At 40.0% G+C, this 21,423-nt stretch overlaps 1 protein-coding gene and 1 non-coding gene across 2 annotated transcripts; both read left to right on the top strand.

The window, feature by feature from the left end:
• Positions 1-8,394: 8,394 nt before the first annotated feature.
• On the top strand, positions 8,395-20,100 carry LOC140944423 (uncharacterized). The gene is made up of 6 exons (XM_073393567.1): positions 8,395-8,536; positions 15,051-15,062; positions 16,862-16,867; positions 18,542-18,628; positions 19,229-19,403; positions 19,854-20,100. The coding sequence occupies exons 1-6, from the start codon at positions 8,395-8,397 to the stop codon at positions 20,098-20,100; spliced, it is 669 nt and encodes a 222-aa protein (XP_073249668.1).
• On the top strand, positions 10,439-10,525 carry Trnav-aac (transfer RNA valine (anticodon AAC)). The gene is given in 2 exon segments: positions 10,439-10,475; positions 10,490-10,525. It is a non-coding gene; the product is annotated as a tRNA-Val (tRNA).
• Positions 20,101-21,423: the final 1,323 nt, after the last annotated feature.

Raw genomic sequence — 21,423 nt, 5'->3', positions numbered from 1 at the left:
AGCAAAAAAAAAATGAAACAAAGCAACCAAAAAAGACGTGAAAATGCATGAAAATGCATCTGCGAGAGTCTAGAACTTCAAAATTTTCTGTGGGAGCAGAACTGTTACTCTTAAGTACCCACTTAGGCAAAAACTTATTGAAACCCCTGGGGAAGCGTCCATAACGCTGAATAAATAATAAAAGAAACCTCCGAGGGTACCATCAATTTTGTGTTCATAGCAAGATAGAAAACGCCTGAAAACGCTCCAAACTTGCATACCATATGTCACATGTAATTTCGAACCTCTTGCTTTCCCATGCATCGTGACTTTTTATCAGTTTTTACTACATGCAATAGCGACCGAACATTTCTAACCCTGGGGAAAAGGTCATGATTTTGATATCAAATGTCCTCCTTTTTACCTTGTTTACCTCATGATTAACACCAAACACTGGATTAAAAAATTAATAAACTACTTAAAATTAAAAAATACCACTGAATTTTCAGTAAGTGATTGACTAGCTTAAGGGCTTGCTCTTCCTTAGCACTTATTGTGGTGTATTTTGGCTTGGGCTCAAAGCGACTGACTTTTAGCTAAAGATTTTTTATGAACAAACGTGATATTAATAATTGAAATCGTTGGCATTGTGCTATTTCTTCCTCGACTGAGCTGAATGTAACAGAAAATCATGAGTGTTCCGACTATACCTTGAAACCCTCCACCTGCTCACAATCTTCTTTGGTGACCAAATTCCTTTCAGGCAGAACAAGTCTGTAGTTACAATGGGATTTAACATTCTTCAAATATTTGGTCTTCTCGCTTTCTCTCAAGTCCCTGGGGGAGACAAAGAAAAATAAAGCGACTTGAAACCACTACTGTAGTTCGAGAAGACGGATATGTAATGGCATAAATGGTGTTCATTTTTTAAAGTATAAAGATATTAATTTTTCCTTTTCTGGATGCTTTCATGAAGGATTTTTTGCTTTACAAGTGTCTCTAAATCATTTCTTAAAGCCTATTATAAATTTTTTCTCTGACTTGTCTTACCGATAAAGGAAAGCGTTTCTATTGAGATGGCGTTCGAACATATCCTTGATTTACAAGGCCCATGTGCTGGATTTCTCTGACCGGCCAGCCAGTTGGCACAGGGTGGCAACAGATTCTCTGGGGAAGACCCCATTGTTTTGGATGCATTCGTTTATTATGAATGTCGTTGCCCTTCCCTAAAATAAAAGATAATTGATATGTTTGTAAAACTGAGATTAAATGCCGACAGCAGATTCTGCATTATTTGAGGAAATTCTTTTTCGGTCAATAACAAAGTAAAAGGATATAAATATCTGCACAGACAAAAATTACTGATGTCTAAGAAGTGGCACATCCAGTTAGACACAAAAAGCTATCCAGTAGGGTATGAACACCTCTCCAATATCAAACTCGTCTTGGAGGCTTTTAAAACCCCTGAGGAAGAGGCTGATCTGATCGATATTTGGTTCACTTTAGAAATTGTGCCAATACCACCACTGTAATATGTGAACAGAAGACCTACCCAGTGTGGCTTTCGTGCAGTAGCCTGCAAGCAAACTCTTCCGGGTCCCAGGAGAGCTTGCTTGCAGGCTATCTTACCGGTGCAAAAACTGTCTGCAGCCCAAATTGGACTCTGGAAATGTCAGCTTCAGAAGGGAAGGGGAAGAGGGAGTACCCGGGGAAAAACCTCTCTTAGTAAAGTAGGGAACCAAGTGCACATTGTAGGCGAGTACTGTCATGTCTGCACCTTGCCGACTTATGACAACTAATCGTTCTGCTGCTGGTGAACGTTATCGATAGACAACATTCCACTTACGGATCGGTTGCAGTGATCTGTCATTTTCCAGAGGTCGAATCCAGCCTCCATAACAAGTCTTTTAAAATTGGACGTCATTTCTCTGATTAGTATTTCGTTCTACAATATTAGAATTGCAAATTATGTGATTAAATGTTAAACACTGTTATTGTAACTGTTATAACTTTTTTAGCTGTGCTTTACTCCTCTGAGGACTGAGATTGTTTTCGCACAGCGAAAATTAGGGAAAGCAACAAACACATTACTATACCTTAACACACTAGTGGAATTCATTAGACATAATTATTATTTAACTAACTTAAACAAAACCGGTATCTTCTGTCTTAAAAAAACATAACGACAGCATTAATTTATGTCCCTTTTAGTATGTACTAGTTATAGCTATCGCTAAGTGCCAATGAGCAAAGATTTTACCTATACGCGTGGGCTGTTGAATTTGTTTAGAAATAACATGAAATACAGTAATTGATGAAAAATAGATTGAACTTAATTCGACTGCATAAGTGAAAATTACCTTGAAAATGGTGCAAACTCAGAGCAAGGGGCACACATACACCAACCTACAGCCAGGCTAGTGTCGCGCACAGCCACATTCCAGTTTCCCTTGTCTAGACTGAAATCTCTAACCAGTTTATCTGTTTCCAAGAACGTGATACCCTATCCTAAACCCAAGGCAAACTCTCTGATTTAAGCACCTTATCCCAGAGGAACCTGCTTGAAACCATACCCTCTATAGCAGCACATAGCCCTATATAGTAGTACCCCCTGGGGTTTTAACTTAATCAAGCAACTCATTATCATGCTACATGTCAACATGTTAGACAACTTGAAACATACATGTAGGCTGGGTGGCATTTGTTGTGATTTTGTGAGTCAGTGTAATGGAGCGAAACCGCAAGAAGCCGCTATCTCTATGAACTGTGATAAACTATGCAAGCGAGAAACATTTTCAAGCTACTTAACAAGGACGTACACGATATAACCCACCTCTTTTGGCATCGGCAATGCTGCAGCCCAGTGTCTGGTCCTCGTATCTGTCCAGATATTCTTAAAAACTAGCCACCTTATCGCAGTCTTCTTGGGTGACCAAATTTTTCTCTGGTGCGACAAGTCTACAGTGTGATTTCTCCCTCTTTAAATATTTGGTTTTACCGCTGTCTCGCAAGTCGCTGTGGAGATAAAGGGAAATAAAACGACTTGACACCAGTGCTGTATTTCAAGAATACAAAATTTAATATAAATAGAGTAAATGGTGTTTCTAGTTTACAGAATAGAGACATCTTCTATTTCAGAAGGCTTCCCTGGAAGATTTCTTCCCTCAAAAGCAACTCTAATTCTTTAATCAAAGGCAGTTAGACACTTTCTGAGAGACTTACACTGTATCTTACTGATATAGGAAGGCATTGCCATCCAGATGGCGCTCAAACAAGTCTTTTACACATAGTGCCCAGGTGCCACATTTTTCTGACCATCCGGCCAGATTACAAAGGGTCGCCACAGAATCCCTCTGGAAGATGCCATTGTTGGAGACACATTCATTAACAATGAACATGGTTGCCATTCCCTGTAATAAGGAGAATTGATTTGTTGGTAAAACTGTCACGTTTTACCCTGAAATGTGTCTAAAATAAAACGGGTCAGCAAAAATGCAGTGACATACATAAAGGCTCAAGAAAACAGTTCTTTAGAATTTAAGAAATAGGCTGTTTGCTTACTTCAGAAAATGTCCACTTGGGATTTGGCTGTCGGAATGTACTTTCTTGATGTGCTCGTTTAGGCGATTGCCTCTTCCAGTTCTGAAAGAGCACTCCGGGCATGACAGAGGTTGGGAGTGCCCGAGCATGTGATTGTAGAGGCTGTTCCATTGATGGAAAGTAGATTGGCAGCCTTTTGCCTGGCAGACCCAGGACCGTTCACTGGGTCGCTCACCATACCTCTGCCATCCCGGATGTTTTGTCCTTTGCTGGTGTGCAGACATGGCATCACCTGACAAAGTTTCAAAATTGCAGCTACCGTAGGGGCATCTCACTGGCTCCTCGAGAGGCATTGCATAGTCGGCGGGGGAAAATCTCCTTAGGCTTAGTTTGTCCACTTGCACTGAAGGCTTTCTTCTCTCTAAATACTCTAATACGTTCAACGGCTCTTTAAACTCCTGCCAAAAAAAGCAAATATGCATAAAGTATGGACTTGCAGGCAGAGATTCAATATCATGACAGTCCTCTATAACGTTCACTAATTTGTTATAGTATGGGACAGTTTATTAAATACTTTCAGTATGTCTGAGAATTTCGCTTGACTGACACTGTTTACAAATTGTGTCTCCCTTTCCTATCTTCCAAACAAATATTTCCTGGGAAGTAACAACCACCAAGAATGACCGTTGACCACCACACTTTTCGTTGCTCAAATGAACATTAAATGAACAACGCTGCTAGCCTGGAGCATTCGTAGTCGTTTTTTTAAATCTGCTTTTATCTTACATATTTTAATTTCAACCCTCCGCAGCATGGAGGTTCCGGTTGTGTAGTGGTTATCTCGTCTGCCTAACATTGCAACTTATTGGTATATGGAAGATTGTTTGATTGGTTATATGTGTCATGCCTTCATTGATTACTTTGGTATAAAAAGTTTTATAATTGGTTTATGTCAAGCTTCCGTACAGGATGAGGGCTTACCCCAATCAGTGGAAGGTCAGTCAAACTAATACCGTCATTACTGCATGGGGAAGAGTAGAAAGTGCGTGCAATTGATTTACCTCTTTGTCAGGATGTGGCGCTATGCTTTTTCCCCATTGCCTGTCGTGGGCAGCCTCGTTCTTTTCCGCGGCGAACTGCGCCACAGCACGGTTCGTCACCGTGGCAAGTCTCCTCATTAGAGAGGCTTTGCTCATACCTAATTAAAAAGGTTTACTCCAAGTAAATGATTTATTAACGTTTCATTCGAATTTGGCATTCATTCTCCATGTACCTAGAAATTCATTTTTACGTAAATTAAATCAGCTTACCCAATGCTCCTTCTTGCTTGTTTTCATTGATTTCTCTCAGTGCTACAAAGTTCAACAGCGATAAAGAGGATCTGAGTTTAACTTCAGCAGGGGTGGGGGGGGGAATTGAGGGGCGTTTTGGGCAGGATGGTATAGCTGGTACCCCGCAACCGTCAGTTGAAGTTTACAACCCTACACTAGTATTCTAAAGTCTTCAAACTCCTCTCTCCTATAGTAGTTCCTTCCCCAAGGATACTGAGGTCATTAGCACTCCGGGAATGGCACTACCCTATACGATTGTGGGGGAGTCCTTGTGGTACCCTTTAGAGGTTTTTATTTGTGTTGATACCGCTAAGGGTGATAAAACCTTAAATGAGTGCCACAAGGACCCTAGTTAAGGTGTTCGCCCAGGATGTATGACAATACCTTCTGACAGTCTTGGAAAAGAAAGTGTTTCACATTTGTCATTGTTAGTATTAAAATGTACAGTGCCAGTTACATCATTTGTTATTGGGGAGTTGATACCTCTTTAAGGTGGAAATGAATACGGGACACGCCCATAACACAAGATTCTGGTACGTTTTCGGGTTTGCACATAATTATTTGATGATCATCCCGATTACTTTTATACGGGAGTCCCCTGGGATTAGCACAGTCCAGCCGAAACTGGACTTACATCTGTTGATGATAAAGGTGGTTGCCATTCCTTGTAATAAGGAGAATTCATGGATACGTTGGTGAGACTGTGGTTAAATGCCTGCATGCTTGAGGAAAGTCTTTTTGTGTCAATAGCAAACATTAGAAAAAAAACCTTCTCAGACTCAAGAAGCTATCCAGCACAGTATGACCCCCCGATATTTATCTGTTCCCGGAATCATTGCAAAAAGACTTGGGGACGGGGTTGATCCCATCGATATTTGCGATATTTTACCGCCGTCCTCCGTTATACGAAGAGAAGATCTGCCCAGTTTGGGTTTTGTTCCGTGAGTGGAACCAAGGGAACAACCTCTCGTTGCCAATTAGTAGAACCACATGCACAACAACGAACAAGCACAGGTAAATTGTGGTGTAAGTGATTACATTAGATAACATGCGCTACATTCGTGCTAACCACATGTCCGTACATACTCCACTTATCAGAACTAACTGCTGTTGCTGAACATCATCAATATACCGCATTTTACTTACCGCTCTGTTACAGTGGTGTGTCATTTTCCGGGTATCAAACCCTGCCGCCACAACCACTCTCTTAAAATTAGAAGTCATCTCTCTTATTGGCATTTCGTTCTAAAACATAACAATAGCAAATTGTTATATTAAACATGAAACAGCACTTTCATTTTTCAATGATTTAATTTTTTACCAGTGCTTTAATCCATTGAGGACTGACATCGTTCTTGCGCCAATGAAAATAAGACCAGTGTCTTCTGGCATGAAAACATGACAAGGACGGTGTCAATTAACGTCCCTTTTTAATGTCTATCATGTAGTATGTTGTATTGTATTGTATGTAGCATGGATATTTATGGTTTATGGCAGCACTATAGAGAATGAACATGCATTTGAATAAATTGATTAGCGGGGGATCAAACCTTGAATTCCAACTTTAATTTACTCTTCTTTATTTTTTAACCATACGGAACAGTATGTCTCAGAACGAAGTCTAAGATTGGGTGCAGTATTATTAAGTCCCTTGGGGGAGAGGAGAGCGAATTCCTGGGAATTGTTGGTGGGAGTGTGCCGCCTGGTTCTCCAAATCCTGACCCTATTTCAGACCAAAAAATGTAATTTTCCAGACTCGTTTTCTGACCAGATCTCTAAATTCATACCCCTTATCAGACCTGGCCTTTAGGCAGAAAATATGTTATTATTATATTAGAGTGCAAACAAAATTCAAATCCACTTCGAATTCATATAATTTTCTTTCTTACTTAAGACGTTCATACAATCCCGTAGTTCCCTCAAAGACCAGACCCAATTCCTGACCAAAATGGGCAAAAGTGTATCCCCGTTTTCAGACCAAAAGGGCGCGCCGAAAACCATACACGATTGGGCGACACATACCTATATGGCTTATATACGGGATTTCACCCGGGTATTAAATCCACTTTAAAGTCGCAAATATTGTTCCCTTCTTATCGTGATATAATACGTACATGGATGGTCCCACTGGCCTTGTCAATGTGACACATCACCGGCCAATTCCTTGCTTCGTCTTTCAACTGGAAATTTCCGGTTGTGAAAGCTGCTTTGGGTTCTAAAAGAAAAGGCCCCCGTACAGCCAGCAGCAGAAAACCCAGAGTTGCTGCGTCGTACAGGGAACCTTTCTTCAAGGGTGTCAACACGAATGGTCTCCTGCAAAATACACAACAGACAAGTGTGACGAACGGCCTTCACATGCCAAAACATGTTAGACCGATTATGGACACTGATTCTAATACGTGCTATCCTTGTTCGTCTCTTTGCCATTTTGATGCTACATATTTGGTTTAAGGTCATGCCTTTCCAAGACAGTTCATCAAACGCTTTCAACTGGAACATTGCCTTTCTGTTGGCACCTACCTTCTTGTGTTATGCTATAGTTGTACCATACATGCCAGATTTTGAAGGGGGGGGGGGGGGGGAATAGGTAAGAGAACCTTAAATGCACCCCGGCTATAATCAATGCAGCTACGTCAACAATACCTACCGGTGTGATCTGTCGATCCCGTCTTGCTTTTCTTTGTTAAATGTTATTGTACAGAGCAGCTGATCATTTTCATCTTTTCTGCGGGTAAGGGCGAAGAAGTGTCGTATTAGCGTCATTTCCCGTCTTCATGACACTACATTATCATTTTGAGATATACCCCTTGTAAACAATCTTATACGGAAGAAGTTGTAAATCTAAATCTGTTACATAGTTACCTAAACGACAACTGTTCTAAAGTCATTGTCGGCTGCTGTATTGCATCATCTGGGATGAGGTCTTCTTTGAGTTGTTCAGCCAGCCCTCTTTTATGCCCTATTGTCAGCGAGCCCTGTCTACAGCCCGTATGAAAAGACACCGAACAGAAAAATGCCACTGCAGGCCCAAAAGGAAGAAAAAACAAAAATAATAATTACTAAACTTCTAAAAATTGTATCCTACATATCAATGTCTGGATGCGTTTTAGAACAAAAAAGAAAAGCTCTCAAAAAACAAATACTCTCTTAAAACTAACAGTCCAGTTCCTTCGTCTAATAGCAATCGGTAGCTGATTCTCTAACTTCAGTGCAATCTTTCAAATCAGGTTTTATTAATAGACGTCTCTTTAATAGCTGCACGTCTGTTTGCGCAATGAATTATTAATAGAGACCTTTATTATTATCATTATTATTATTATTATTATTATTATTGTTATTATTATGATTATTATTATTGATTATATCCTCCAGAGGATATAGTTTATTAAAATCTCACTTACTCTGGAGCTGATGAGGGGTTTCAATGCCACAGGTGTCAATGAGATGCTCGACATCCTGTGGCATGATGGGCTCACGATTGAATCGCCCCCTGGTGTCTTTTGTATGTAATAAATATCTTTTTATGAGGACGAAAGGGTTGGATATGATTGCCTTGGACTTGCTAAGTCGTTGCACAGATGCTGGAAGGAAACATAATATGAAGACACAATTACTTTTGATGACTTCACTTCAATCACCTACTTTATGGCAAGGGTTCACCTTTGGAGGACACATCGATCGTTATTGTGAGAGAACTGCAAATGTTCGGCCTTGTGGTTTCCGATCAACATACCGCTATTTTTTGGGTCTGCCATACACAAAGGGATATGATTGAACACAGAGAATAAATAAATAAATAAATTTATACTACTACATGAGAAATTTCTGCAATTTGATTGGCTTAGAGCAGTGGTATTTCAGCTTCATTTGAAATACCTACATGTGAAAATTACAAAACCTTTGTGAGTAGTAGTATAAACAAATAATAGCATGATTTGTACGTGATATTTGGCATAAATACCACTCGTGATATTTCAAAATTGTCTCAAATTTCACTCGCCCAACGGCTCGTGAAATTACGTATAACAATTTCGAAATATTGTTCGTGGTATTTATGCCAAATATCCCTACAAATCCTGCTATTACCTATACAAATAGAACTCACCCAAGAGCACACTCCGCTGAAATACATCGAGATGATGGTGGAATAGGAATAGCCCATGTCGGACAGACTTTTGCAAAAAGCACGCAACTTGTCTGCCGACACGGGCAAAACAGTTTCATGAGGGAAAAGGGCCTCATGCCACGCGATATAAGTATCTCTTGCCCTCACTGTCGAATCCAACTACAAGGAAGTGGAAAACATTTCTCTTAGGACCTGACTCGGTTATTTACCAGCGACCAAACGGATTAACTTAAACTTATTAAGTTCCCATTAAATCAAAATACTAAATACAGTTCGACAGAGGTTAGCTAAAGAGCACATTGAAATTAAACGACGGGTGGGTTTCCCTTTATTCGGATCATCACACTCAATAGACGATGTTTTCCCGCACTCATTTTCCCCAGCTGTATCAACGAGGCTATGATATTATAAATTCGTCCTCTCGATCGTCACGTACTATAGGGACATTAACACCCCATCACCTTATACTTTGAGGTAAAAGATATCAATATAGGCGGAGACATATACCTACCACTGACGGAGTCAAAGATGCGAGTCTCATCTTTTTGGCTTCATGCAATAAATCTTCCCCACTTCTTTTCTTTGTTGCTGCTTCCTCTAGGTAGGCTGTCATTTTGTGGGATATGGCCTTTCCAGACGGCACCACATCGACAACTATAAAGCAATAGCATGCGTTTACCACAGGACCATATTTCAAAAGTAAACTACTCTTTGAATTTCCAGGCCATTTTAGCCAATAACAACTTCCCGGCCAAGTGCATGGAGATTGATATTTTGTTGCTTTCAGTTCAGGCAGTTCTATTCAGATACTTTGCCAAGCCTTTACTCAAGCCCCTCATTTGGCAACCTGTACTATTTGTCCCCTCATTACATTCATTCTGAAATCACTGATAATCTCTGACATCTGATTGGCTGTCTGCTGTGTGAATTTTCTATGAATCGCGTTATTTTTTTGCTCTAACTCACATTTCCTCTACATTGTGTCATGTTAGACCGATTATGGACACTGATTCTAATACGTGCTATCCTCGTTCGTCTCTTTGCCTAATTACAATAAGTTCATTGCATTTTTTCTTGATAATAAGTATAAGTTACTTATATCTAAATCAAGCAAGCCTACTGTAGTACTCACCGAGAACTGCCATCGTCTCCGCGAAGAAGCGACGCTTTCCCGCGGAATTTGTCAGCCGCTTTTAAAAGATGTAAATTGGCGAATATTCCCTTAAAATACTTTCAGGATGTCTGTGAATTTTCCTTGAATGAAACTGTTTACAAACTGCGTCTCTCAGTTCCATCTTGCAGACAAATATTTCCTGGGAAGTAACAACCACCAAGAATTACTGTTGACCGCCATACTTTTCATTGATCAAATAAACAACGCTGCTCACTTAGCTCATGCGCAGTCGTTTTTCAGATCACTTTTATTATAAAACTTTTAATTTCACCTTTTGCCATTGTGGAGGTTTCCGTAGTGTAGTGGTTATCACGTCCGCCTAACATATCAAATTAGCACCGCGGAAGGTCGCCAGTTCGAGCCTGGCCGGAAACACTTCTTTTAATTTTTTTTTGTTTTCTTTTTTTCTTTCTTCCTTTTTTTAGTTTACCTTTTGTTTATATACTTTTGTATTACTTTCATTTTATCGAAACAAACAAACAAGCACAAAATAAAAAAAAAAAGATTCGCAATGCTATGCCCTAGTACGTAGGGGAATGGGCGCACACGTTTTTTTTGGGGGGGGGAGGGGGGCGCTAAATACAGTTTCGCTTTATATTTTCCCGGTTTCTTCGCCAGTTTTCTCTAACAATAATATAATAAATTGGGTCAAAAACACAACACCTTGAATGAAAACAAGAGATGCCATTTCTTTTATTTCTTCTTTAAACCTCGACAACATTATCAAAACCACTAAGCGGGCAAGCGCAGACACGTTGCGCTTCTCGTTTGGCAGGTTTCCTTTGTGTCGAACTTGTGGAACGCCTATAACGTCTGGCCGAAAACACTTGCTCTTTTAAACTCCTTTCCAGTTTTTTTCTTTTTCACTTTTTTTCTCTTCTCTTTGATATTAGGGAGCTTTTGCATCGACGACAGCGACGAGTAAAAACGTCGAACCACCTTCACCTTCTCCAGTTTCACTGAACACCCAAGTTCTTTAAATCAGGGACACCCAACGAGAATATAGTTCAAAAAAACCACTTAGACATAGCATTGTTGAACGTATTTTAGTATTTTAACGCCTATATAGGCATATTTTTATCCCCTCAAAATTTTTCATCTTTTCGGATTTCCTTGCTGAAAGTCTAGTAAAATTATAGGGATCAAAACTTACCTTTTCCAAAATTTCAGCCAGAAAAAGGACTGCCGAAAATTCTAGGTGACCTTTTTAGGGTAAAAATCCTTTAAAAATGGGCAATTATGCCATGTTTTAGATGTTCGAAAATCCTAGGAGAGGCAGGCAAGCACGAAATTTTACAACAAATGTTCCGAAACTGAATTCTGGGACCTCAAATCGTCTTCGGAACAGATATTTTTCAAAAAATGACGTTGGGTGTCCCAGTTTATATAACACTAGGTTGTCCTCCAGGCTATCCAAAAAGCCAAAACAAATTATGGAATTTTTAACACAAGGTTCCAGGATGCTAAAGTCTGGAATGATATAATGATGACATCAAGCTCCTCTCCCTCAAACCTTTTAAGAAAAAGTTAATTAAAAGTCAATTCTTCTTGATAAATATTAATTGCAGATTTATCAACACTATATTTTTTCTGACTTTCCGCTGTTTAATACTGGCATACTTAGCTTCCTTTTGCTGCCTTTCTTTTCCCTTTTTTTTGAACTAGTTTTTTTTTCTCCTTTTTTTTTGTGTGTGTGGGTGTGTTTTGTGTGTAGCTGTGTGTGGTGTGTGGTACAATCATTTATTAATAATCTAAGTAAGACTGCACTATCATGATTATTATCATAATGGGCACCCAGTACTCTCTCCATAATATATAGATTTAGCCAGGGCTAAAAGCGAAGCTCCCATTAATAAATTATATTTTAAATCAAATAATAAACTTGTAATCCACAAATCAGTTAACTTAAGGGCACATTCATGTGACTTTTGAGGGAAAGGATAAGTTATTTTAGAGTGAAACATCTTACATCGAGTTGATAGCCTAAATATACATGTATGTACACCTAAAAATAGCAAACATCTTCTATCACATTCAAGGGCCATAATGGCTCTTTATCACAGTAGATTAGGCCTCGAAAACAAATTCTTGGAAAAGAAATCAGGCCGCATTTTTTTGCGTTCGACAGGTTTACTTTACAAATTCTTGCCACCAAATCTGAGGGCGCACGGTGTAAACCAACCTTTTATACTTTTTATACATCACATCTGAGGTGAAACAGTACTTTTTATCGTACAGACCTCGGACAGAATACGGCATTTCACAATTTTTCAATGTTCAGGACGATCAATCGTGGGCTTTTAGCGAAACCGTTCAAAAAATTTCCAAAATCACCCATACGGCCAGCCGGTTCTCATTTTTAGTGCGAGCTGTCAGTTTGGTCGAGTGTTTGAGTGAACTTTAATGGAGATACGCTTCAACATAATAACGAATTTGTTATCATTATTTTTTGTTAGTTAATGGTTCCAGTTATAACGATGTGTAATCTTATAAAGCGTTTGATAGGCGCGACATTTCTAAGTACTCCTGCAAGCGATGTTCATGAACAATGAAAACAAACACCACGGACAAGCGATTAAAATTGCAAGAGAGACTACTAACAATCAATAAAAGAAATACAATTCGGTAAAACACTTACAGAGACAACAATTTTCATTCACGAAGACAAGTATTAAAGTGTCTCTAAAAATCCTGAGCCGTTTAAGCTTAAAGCTTAAGCTTAAGTTTATTTTGTTTTACTTTCAGGCGGCCTCCCGGTGTTTGTTTTTTTTTCAAAGATGAACTCCTCGAAGCAAGAAAATCACTCAAAGTTTTCTTTCTACAGCCAAATTTATAACTAAATATTCTTCGGAACGTTTTTTTTCTATTTGCCGTGAGAAAATATATCTGAAGGCCTTTTAAAGTTCTGTAAGCTTATATCAAACCTGATACTAGATCAGATCATTGACTCAAATCTTAAACAAATAAACCATTACCATTCGAGATTCAGTTCCTGAAAGATATCAAGGAAGGCCATAGTTGCTTGAGACTTTTAAACCCTCTTACGCTTTGAGCAGGGTGAAAGACGAAAACGATGCCATCCGAAATCGGATTACCCAATTTTGACAAGCGACGCATTTCTCAACCAAAAACCCAACAAACAAACCAGCCATGGATAACAGAAGACTCTTGATAGCAGCTGTATTTCATTTTGTACATCCAGTGGAAAAAGACAGTTAAAGACATCACAAGTTGACACAAAACTCTCTCAGCTTTGGCTGTCAAAGTAAATAACTTTCAAGGTGCTGCATACATTTTCCGCATGAACTCAGCTGTCAAATTTTGACCAATCAGAGTACAAAAATTGGACGTAGAGCGTGACCAACGCGTGACCATGGTAAGAAAAGGTCTTCCCCGCCTTTATTTTTAAAAAAGTGGCTTAATTTTTGCGTCCGAGGTCAGTTTGAAATCAAAATCTTGACAGTGCGGGGCCAATGACTTAAACACAACATATTTCATATGAATCATTGGAAAAAATAGACTTGAGCCCTCGATTATTTGAAACTAGTAATTTGTCAGCGGATAACTTCGAAAAAGTACTCGACCTCGATGGGTCGACACTTGAGCCCGCGCTACGGTCAGGTGATACTGGTCAGCGGATATCCTGTTTTGACAGCTGTCAATTGATCACAACATTGATGTGCAATTAGTTTTCTATTGGGCTCCCAAACTAGCAAGAAAGTGTGAGAGTAAACATTGGTTTCCCTGTGGTGCGGACGGACGGTCGTACGGTCACGTGATTACCAAATTTTCTCGGATGGGTAGATTACCACATTTCCTTAGCTATGGGGCTCCGTCCACGCGCGCTTCGCGCGCGGGTGGAGCTCCGCTATTATATAATAATTTTTTGGATCATGTAAATTAATGTAGGGTGCAAATAAAGTTGTTGTTGTTGTTGTCAAAAATGAATTCGGCGCGCTCTTTCCAAAAATATCGCTTTTATTCCAATTCACTCAAAGTGTCAAATGTAGGCGGATTTCCCTAGCCTGAGAAAACAGGCGACATTTTCACGACGCCACCATTAGTTTCCGCGCGAAATGACGTCTGAGAAAAGAGCGCAGAAATTTCATACTGATGACGCGTCACTACCCAGATCTGGGTTAGGCTCCTGATTGGTATTATGATGCATATAAAAGATGGCTTACGAACTAGAACCGAAGAAACTTTCTAAAGAAACACCTTAACATCCTTCAGCCCTCTCCTAACTGCAAAGACACCTTCCCTGTGCCGCCCGTTATTGCTTACAGACATCACGAAAGTCTTCGTGACCTTTTGGTACACTCCACGCTACACAACAACACACCTTACAAGCAACAACCAGCCGGAGTTTACAAATGCAACCATCCACGCTGTCTCACCTGTCCTTTTCTCCAGGAAGGCCAAACAAATTATATTTTTACCCCAACTAATGAACAAAGAAAAATCATTGACCACTTATTCTGCAAATCAAAAAATGTTTCTACTTAATTCAATGCAACAAATGTAAATGCCAGTACATCGGAGAGACCAAACGCCAACTAAATGAACGATTTGGAGAACACGGCCGATCCATCCTGAACCATCAACAACTCAGTGATCCCACTCCTGTCTCCTTACATTTTAATCAAGCTGGACATTAAATCAACGACGTCATTCTAATTCCACTTGAACTCATACGCAGCAACCTTGCTTGATGCAGTGAGAAAGGCTCGAGAAGCTCATTTAACACACAACGGGAACACATTATCTCCTCTAGGAATAAGCTCACTGATATATTGTACCACATAGTCTCCTATACCAATAACAATCCATTGTTTTTATCGTCACATTTTCAAATTCTTATTTGTAACGAACTCTTAGTTTTATTTCTTTGTTCTTTTAGCCCCTGAAGAAGGTATGTTGTCGAACCGAAATATTGGGAAATTTGTTTAAATATATGTTTTTTTTGTTTATTCCTTTGTTTACGTCTTCATCGCCTTGCCGTAACCGTAGGGATCACTTTGCCGTTTCATATATTTTTCTACATTATTCCACACGTAGGCGAAAAAAGACTGGCCGCCTCTTTGGTCAACGGCTGCTGACCTTTTTCCGCAAACTTGCCGTTGCAGAGAACTAAGAGTTTTGACTATTGGGCCCATCAGATGAGTGTGGTTGTACAACATACCCCCTTCCCCCTGAGTCTGGAGTGCAGTTAGCATTTCATCCTCTTCCCCACTCCCCTAAAAAAGAATCAGAAGACAGACTAAGCGAGACTAATCGAGAAATCAATCAATTAATCAGTAAAATCTATATCTATACAAGCAACCTTGTATTAACATAGACAAAAGCAAGCTACACAGTTTTTACTGCGTCTGTACTTAGGGAATATAGGGACTGCAGCAATCCCCATTCGCGCGTTTTCTAAAACGGAGGTTTTAGGTCTTATACCAGGGATATCTCATCAAATGAGCAACTGAACTGGAAGTATAGGAGTTTATTTCAGTTATGCGGGGAGTCGCATGGGGAAGCTCCATCCAATTTGGCCAAGAAACTAGCCTTTTTACTCCAGTTTTCTTTAGTTTCCTTTTTCGGCTATGCAGGGATACACGGCTTAGTTATGGCTGTTATGGTCTACAGCTGAAAAATCTTAAAGGACTTTATTTCTCTATTTTTATTCCTTCTATAAACAGCTTGAGAAGCAATATATGTATAAGAAAAAATGACATTTTATCTTAACTTATTTTCCACCAAGACAGAGTAATTTCGTGATCTTTCACATCCGTTTCAGTCTGTTCATGCGGAGAGGAAGTTTAGATTAGAATGTTTACGGAGTAAAGAATTTTTAACACAAAATACAAAAGATTGGCATGAACATGAATCTTGTTGCAAAAACGATAACTGATTCTATGCATTATTGTTAATACTTCTTTTAGTTGGCTTTGTTTTTATCTTGCATGTTTTAAAAACAACTGACACACGCTATGGTCACGTGACTCGGGCGGGGGATCTCTGGGAAATTGCCTTTATTAAAGCTTTATAAAAAGCATTATTGTTCTCGAAACAAGCACCTCCTTTGCATGTCGCCAATATTGTTTCGCCAGATGGATCAGCTCTCCCCAGTTTTTACTACTTCTGTTATCAAAACACGGCAGCTTACTTTACGAAAAGGAATTTAGCAAAAACGACCGCTGATCAAATGATGGCTTGGTGTTATTCCCTGGTGGCTATGAGGACCATTAGAGGTTAAGGGGGAGGGGAAGGTTGCTGTAGTTATTAGCCGGACTGTTGAGACCATTGAGGAGATCAGACTGGCTATGATCACGGCATAATGAATTTTTTTCCCTACCCCTATATAGCCTTATCCTACCATATCTGTCACTGTCCTGTCTCTCCACATTTCAATATATTTTGAGACCACTAGCCAAGCCAGCCTCCTTACAAAACGTCTAAGAGGAAGTTACCTAAAAGTTAGTAGCAATGACTAGTTTTGGCACTCGGAGATGACATGATCTCTCACCTGTCTTAAAATCATTTGTAATCCAATCAGATGATCAATTCCTTTCAATTCGGTCAACGCGCTGAAAAGGAAGACATTCGCTTGTTAAGAGCGAGTGAGACACACTGTATCGGTGCCAGTTAGGCTACAAAGCGTGGAAATAACCATGAACTGTATGAAGAGTTTATTTCTTTCTTTCCTTTTTTGTGTTCTCACAGTTCACGGTAAGTATATATTTTTGTTTGGATTTAATCATGACGCGTGGACCGTTACGAACATGATGAAATAATCTAAAGAGACGTAATCGCTGTACTTCATTACGTGCCTTCCGTGTCAGTTGAGAAAACAGATCAGAAAATTGAGTCTTCGCAGCTACTTTTCAGTGTAAATTCAAACTATTGCTTCTTCTAAAGACTCTGAAGGGATTAGATATAACAATTCACTCCATCCTGATCAGAATTCAATGACAAAATATATTTTTTAAATTTACAATTTCACTATCCAAGGAGTTTTTGTCAGTGCTGAACTGGATCAAGGACTAAGGCTCAATTGAAGTCAGTCATATCCCCGGGAGCAGGGCCCTACTGCTGAGAATTATTAGTGGGAGAGAGGTCGGCCGGTTCTCTTAATCCTGACAGACCAAATACTGGTGCCATTTCAGCACCCAATTTTAGACCTCAGGCCTCTAAACCCCGTGCCCGTTTTCAGACCGGGTTTCTAAAAATTGTTCTCAGTTTGCGAACTCATAACCTTTTCAAAGTTGAGTCAAAATATATTGATTAAGCCTTTTACTTAAGTATTGGACGCTTAAGGTCTTCTCAATTCTTCATTTGGGCCGAAAAGACAAATACGTTTATTTGTTATCGTGGGTCCCTTGAAAACATTACTTGATTTCAACCATAATGAGCGTTTAATTCTACACCTAATATTTCAGACAAAAAACCGGGCATACCTATATAGCTTACAAAGGCAGTACCCCCCCTTCCCCACTCCTCCAAAGCACACGTCTCACGTAGTTGCGTTCTAGCTAGGTACGAGAACGTAACCCCTAATTTTTGTTGGAAGTCCTGTGCAATTAATAGCTGAGGTCTTTTGAGATTGCATTTGTGTCGACACACGTTTGCCTAGCTTTGAAGTGCTAGCATGCGTTTTGCCTCGCTTTAGCCGCGCAAACTTCCGGAGAATTTAAATTTAATCTCGCATATCCGAGGCAAAGAGTTTGACCCGTAAGATTGGCCCTTTTAAAGTTTCATTAATTAATACATCTCTAAATAGTTTTAACCTATAATAATTAAAATAACAAGATCAATCTCCGCTTGGAGGACCTGTGACACGTGTTCTTGGCCTCTAATCCGTAAATGTGCAATACTTCAAGACTCACGCATGCTGGTTACGATGTCTAATCTCGTTCGATTTTCACTTATCGTCGTTATTTTGCAGAGAATGACAGAGAAGTATAAGAAATGAAATGAAGCCCTTCTAAAAGAAGCTGTATCAGTTATTAATTCCCGCGGTCAGCGTTGCTACGGTGTCGCTTAGGATCCCTTAAATAGCTAATCGTGATCTAAGAAGAGACCATCTTAGTTCAGTCATAAGCGATATTTACAGCGGTATCATTTCCCAAAGAACAAGTTGCCAAGTGATTGGGAAACTTAGTGGCTGACTAGAAGGGAGGCCAGGACCTTTTCCCATTACACGTATCCAGCAGAAGCGACAGTTTTCTAGTATTCTAACGACTTCCTGATTATGACTACCACTGAAGGATCGTATTTAATTACATAAAGTTTTCTCTAGAGACAATTATGTGTTGTGCTAAGGAGGGAGGGAAATAGTTAGCTCTTTGTAAAAGGGACTGGGGAAGTTAGTGTTTTGTTTGAAATTTGTTCCTAATTTTTAAGGTCAAAGTGATGAAAATATTGAAGTCATCAGTGACGTTAATGACGACCTACCTATAGAGCTTGGCGATTCGAATCCAGTTCACACTGGTGAGTACAAGGGCAATTTCCTAATCAGCCCTTCTTTGTCTTGTCATAAGTCACGCAACGTGCGTTACGTGTCGCTACAAGAATGGCTGCGTGGGGGACTGGACCCAAAGCTCGCTTTGGCTACAGCGCTGTGCAGGTAAAGCAGTGCTGGTACATAGAGGTGTGTAAGAGCAGTCGAATTGACCTCTTTAGCTTGTGTGTTTTGTTTTACCAATACAGGTACAGGTAATGTGATGATACTCTTGAGAAGTGTTTCTTTCAAATTTCGTATTGTTCACGTGCATATGTACGCATAATTTATGAAAGCACTAAGGGTCAAATTCCCATGGGACCTCTACAGGGGGAAACTGGCATAGAAGCTTAAAAGGTCTATTCGTATAGGTCAAGAGGAGTGGGAGAAGCCTGCGAAAACTGACGTGTTTGTGGTTATCAGCAACAGGCGGAAATACTTCAGCATCCTCAGGCTATATTTTATCGATTGTGTTTGTCACGATTTTCTTCAGTTTTTCTTTCTTCTGAGACATTAATTCCGAAAAGTTTGATGATAGTACAAACCTACGATTTTTGATAAAAATTGACGTCAATTGTTTAACCTTTCAGTAACTCAGGAGCAAGAAGTGTCTCTATTTAAACGTGATATCTCAGGCCACACTGTGGCTCGAGTGCGACGTCAAGTTCTAGCGGTTGGTCAATCAAATCAGATCCAGGGTCTCACGGTCAGACAAGAATGTGACGGAATCCTACTGGAGTGGAAAAGCCTGCAGTTGCCTTACAGGTATAACTGAACGTTTTGGTTGTAGGATAGAGGATTCAGCTTTTGTCAAAGTACTTGACAAAACCATAAGAGAGCCCTAAACAGTATCTTTCTCTCGGAAATTGAAAAGTTGAACAATTATGTATAAAAACAGAATAAACAGTACCACAAGGAAGCATTGCTCAGCAGCCTTCATTTGAATGGTAACACCATAGGATTTCATCCACAGACCCAAAAGCTAGAACCACTTTGCATAATAAACAGTACAACAGGAAAGTACTGCTCTGTTGCTTTGATTTGAATAGTGACACCAAAGGAATTTATCCACAGACTCAATTGAATTGTCTCGGCTCAGTCAGTGCAAACAGGATTAGAAAAAGGTAAGGAAGGATTCTGAAGCTTTTAATTAAATGGAAAATTAGTCACCAGTCGATATTGTTATCATATTGCCAACTATCTTTTCAATATCAGTCCAAACAGACGCTCAATAAATGAGGAATTCAAGCATTTTAACATTTACCGAAGCACATCGTATTTTCGTGATGTAAACGGAATGAGGCCTTACGTATCTGGAAAGCTAGACAAGCTGTTACAGAGCCGGGAAACAAACAGCTACAAGGATCTATATCCGACACCGAACACAAACTGGTACTACGCCGTGACAGTGGTCAATGGTAATGGGCAGGAAGGGAAGATAGTGGACGCAAAGATGGTATGACTTTAAAAGTTTTGTTCGCTGTGTATGACGTTCCTTTCTTTGAAAAATAGTGTTCGTGTCACGCCTTCTGGTCACACAATCGCTTCTATTTGGATCGCACGTGGGGGACGCAAAGCGAGAAGCGTGAACGAAAAGAGCGGGAAGGGTGATGGGAAAAAACAAAGCGAAAGGGAGAGTCTCCCCTCCTTCCCCCTTCCCATCACCCCTCGCGCTCCCCTTGACTAAGAGACGACTTGAAACGAGTGAGGTTAGGGCTCCTGGTGAGGTTTCATCACAATCTAGTCAGCAAATTTGTGTTCCTGTGTCACTCCTTGTGATCACATGACAAAAGGCGTGTCCCCTTCTTATAAAACTGTCTGGCTATTACATGGCACAAAACAGCGACAAATTGTAAGAAATATTCCGAAGCAAAACCGTTAACCGATTATTATTCACTTCAAACACAGCTTGTCGCCGCTCGTGAAATGCGCCCAAGTTGCTTCTCCGAATTCAATCCCGAGTAAAAGGCGGAAATCGATCGGAAACATACATGTACATACAGTCTTGGTACTTTGACGAAGCAATACGGACAATTCCTGACCATGCAAATTTTTGTCGTTACACAAGGTGAAGAAAAGAACTACTTTTTAGTTTCCAGGGAGAGTTGTTTAGGTGACGGTGTTTAAGTTGGGAGCAGACGGAGTAACGAGACTGACAAATAAGGCGAGAAGGGATACAAATCTCATTTTCCCAGCCTATTAAAATTGTTTTCAGATACCAGTGTCCCATTAAGTTGCTCTCAAACCCCACAACCAGTTGCAAGAAATCATAGTCCTAATAACCCAAATCCCCTTTTGCCGTCTCCAAAATAGGCGAGTACGAGTCCCAATTTTACCTCTTCATGGTCTTCAGTCTAGGGGTAGCCTTTATATACTGTGCTCTATCGGTTTTGAGGGAGACTGGTTCGGCGCGTTGTCGGATTCCGTTGTGGGACTGCTTTGGGTACGCTATTCGTTCCTTCAGTGGCTATTAAGGTCGGGCGACTACAATTTGTAGTTGCAGCGACACGTTGCGGCGACACGTCGCAGCGACAAATCGCTTCGTGTGTACTGGGGAATTTTTGTGAAAATCTTTGTCTCTACAACAGAATTTTGTTGCCGCATCAAGTTGCACAGATTCTCTGATTTGATTTTTCGCGACATGCTGCTGCGACAAAATTCTGTTGAGGAGACAAAGATTTTCACAGAAATTCTTCAGTACACATGAACCGATTTGTCGCTGCGACGTGTCGCCACGACAGGTTGCTGCAACTTATCGCCTAGAGTGAATTGACCTTTACAAACT

The sequence above is a fragment of the Porites lutea genome, chromosome 7 (genome assembly GCF_958299795.1).
Source record: "Porites lutea chromosome 7, jaPorLute2.1, whole genome shotgun sequence".
Taxonomy (NCBI): domain Eukaryota; kingdom Metazoa; phylum Cnidaria; class Anthozoa; order Scleractinia; family Poritidae; genus Porites; species Porites lutea.
Note: the sequence above shows the minus strand (reverse complement) of the source record. Positions and strands in the feature narration are given on the sequence as shown.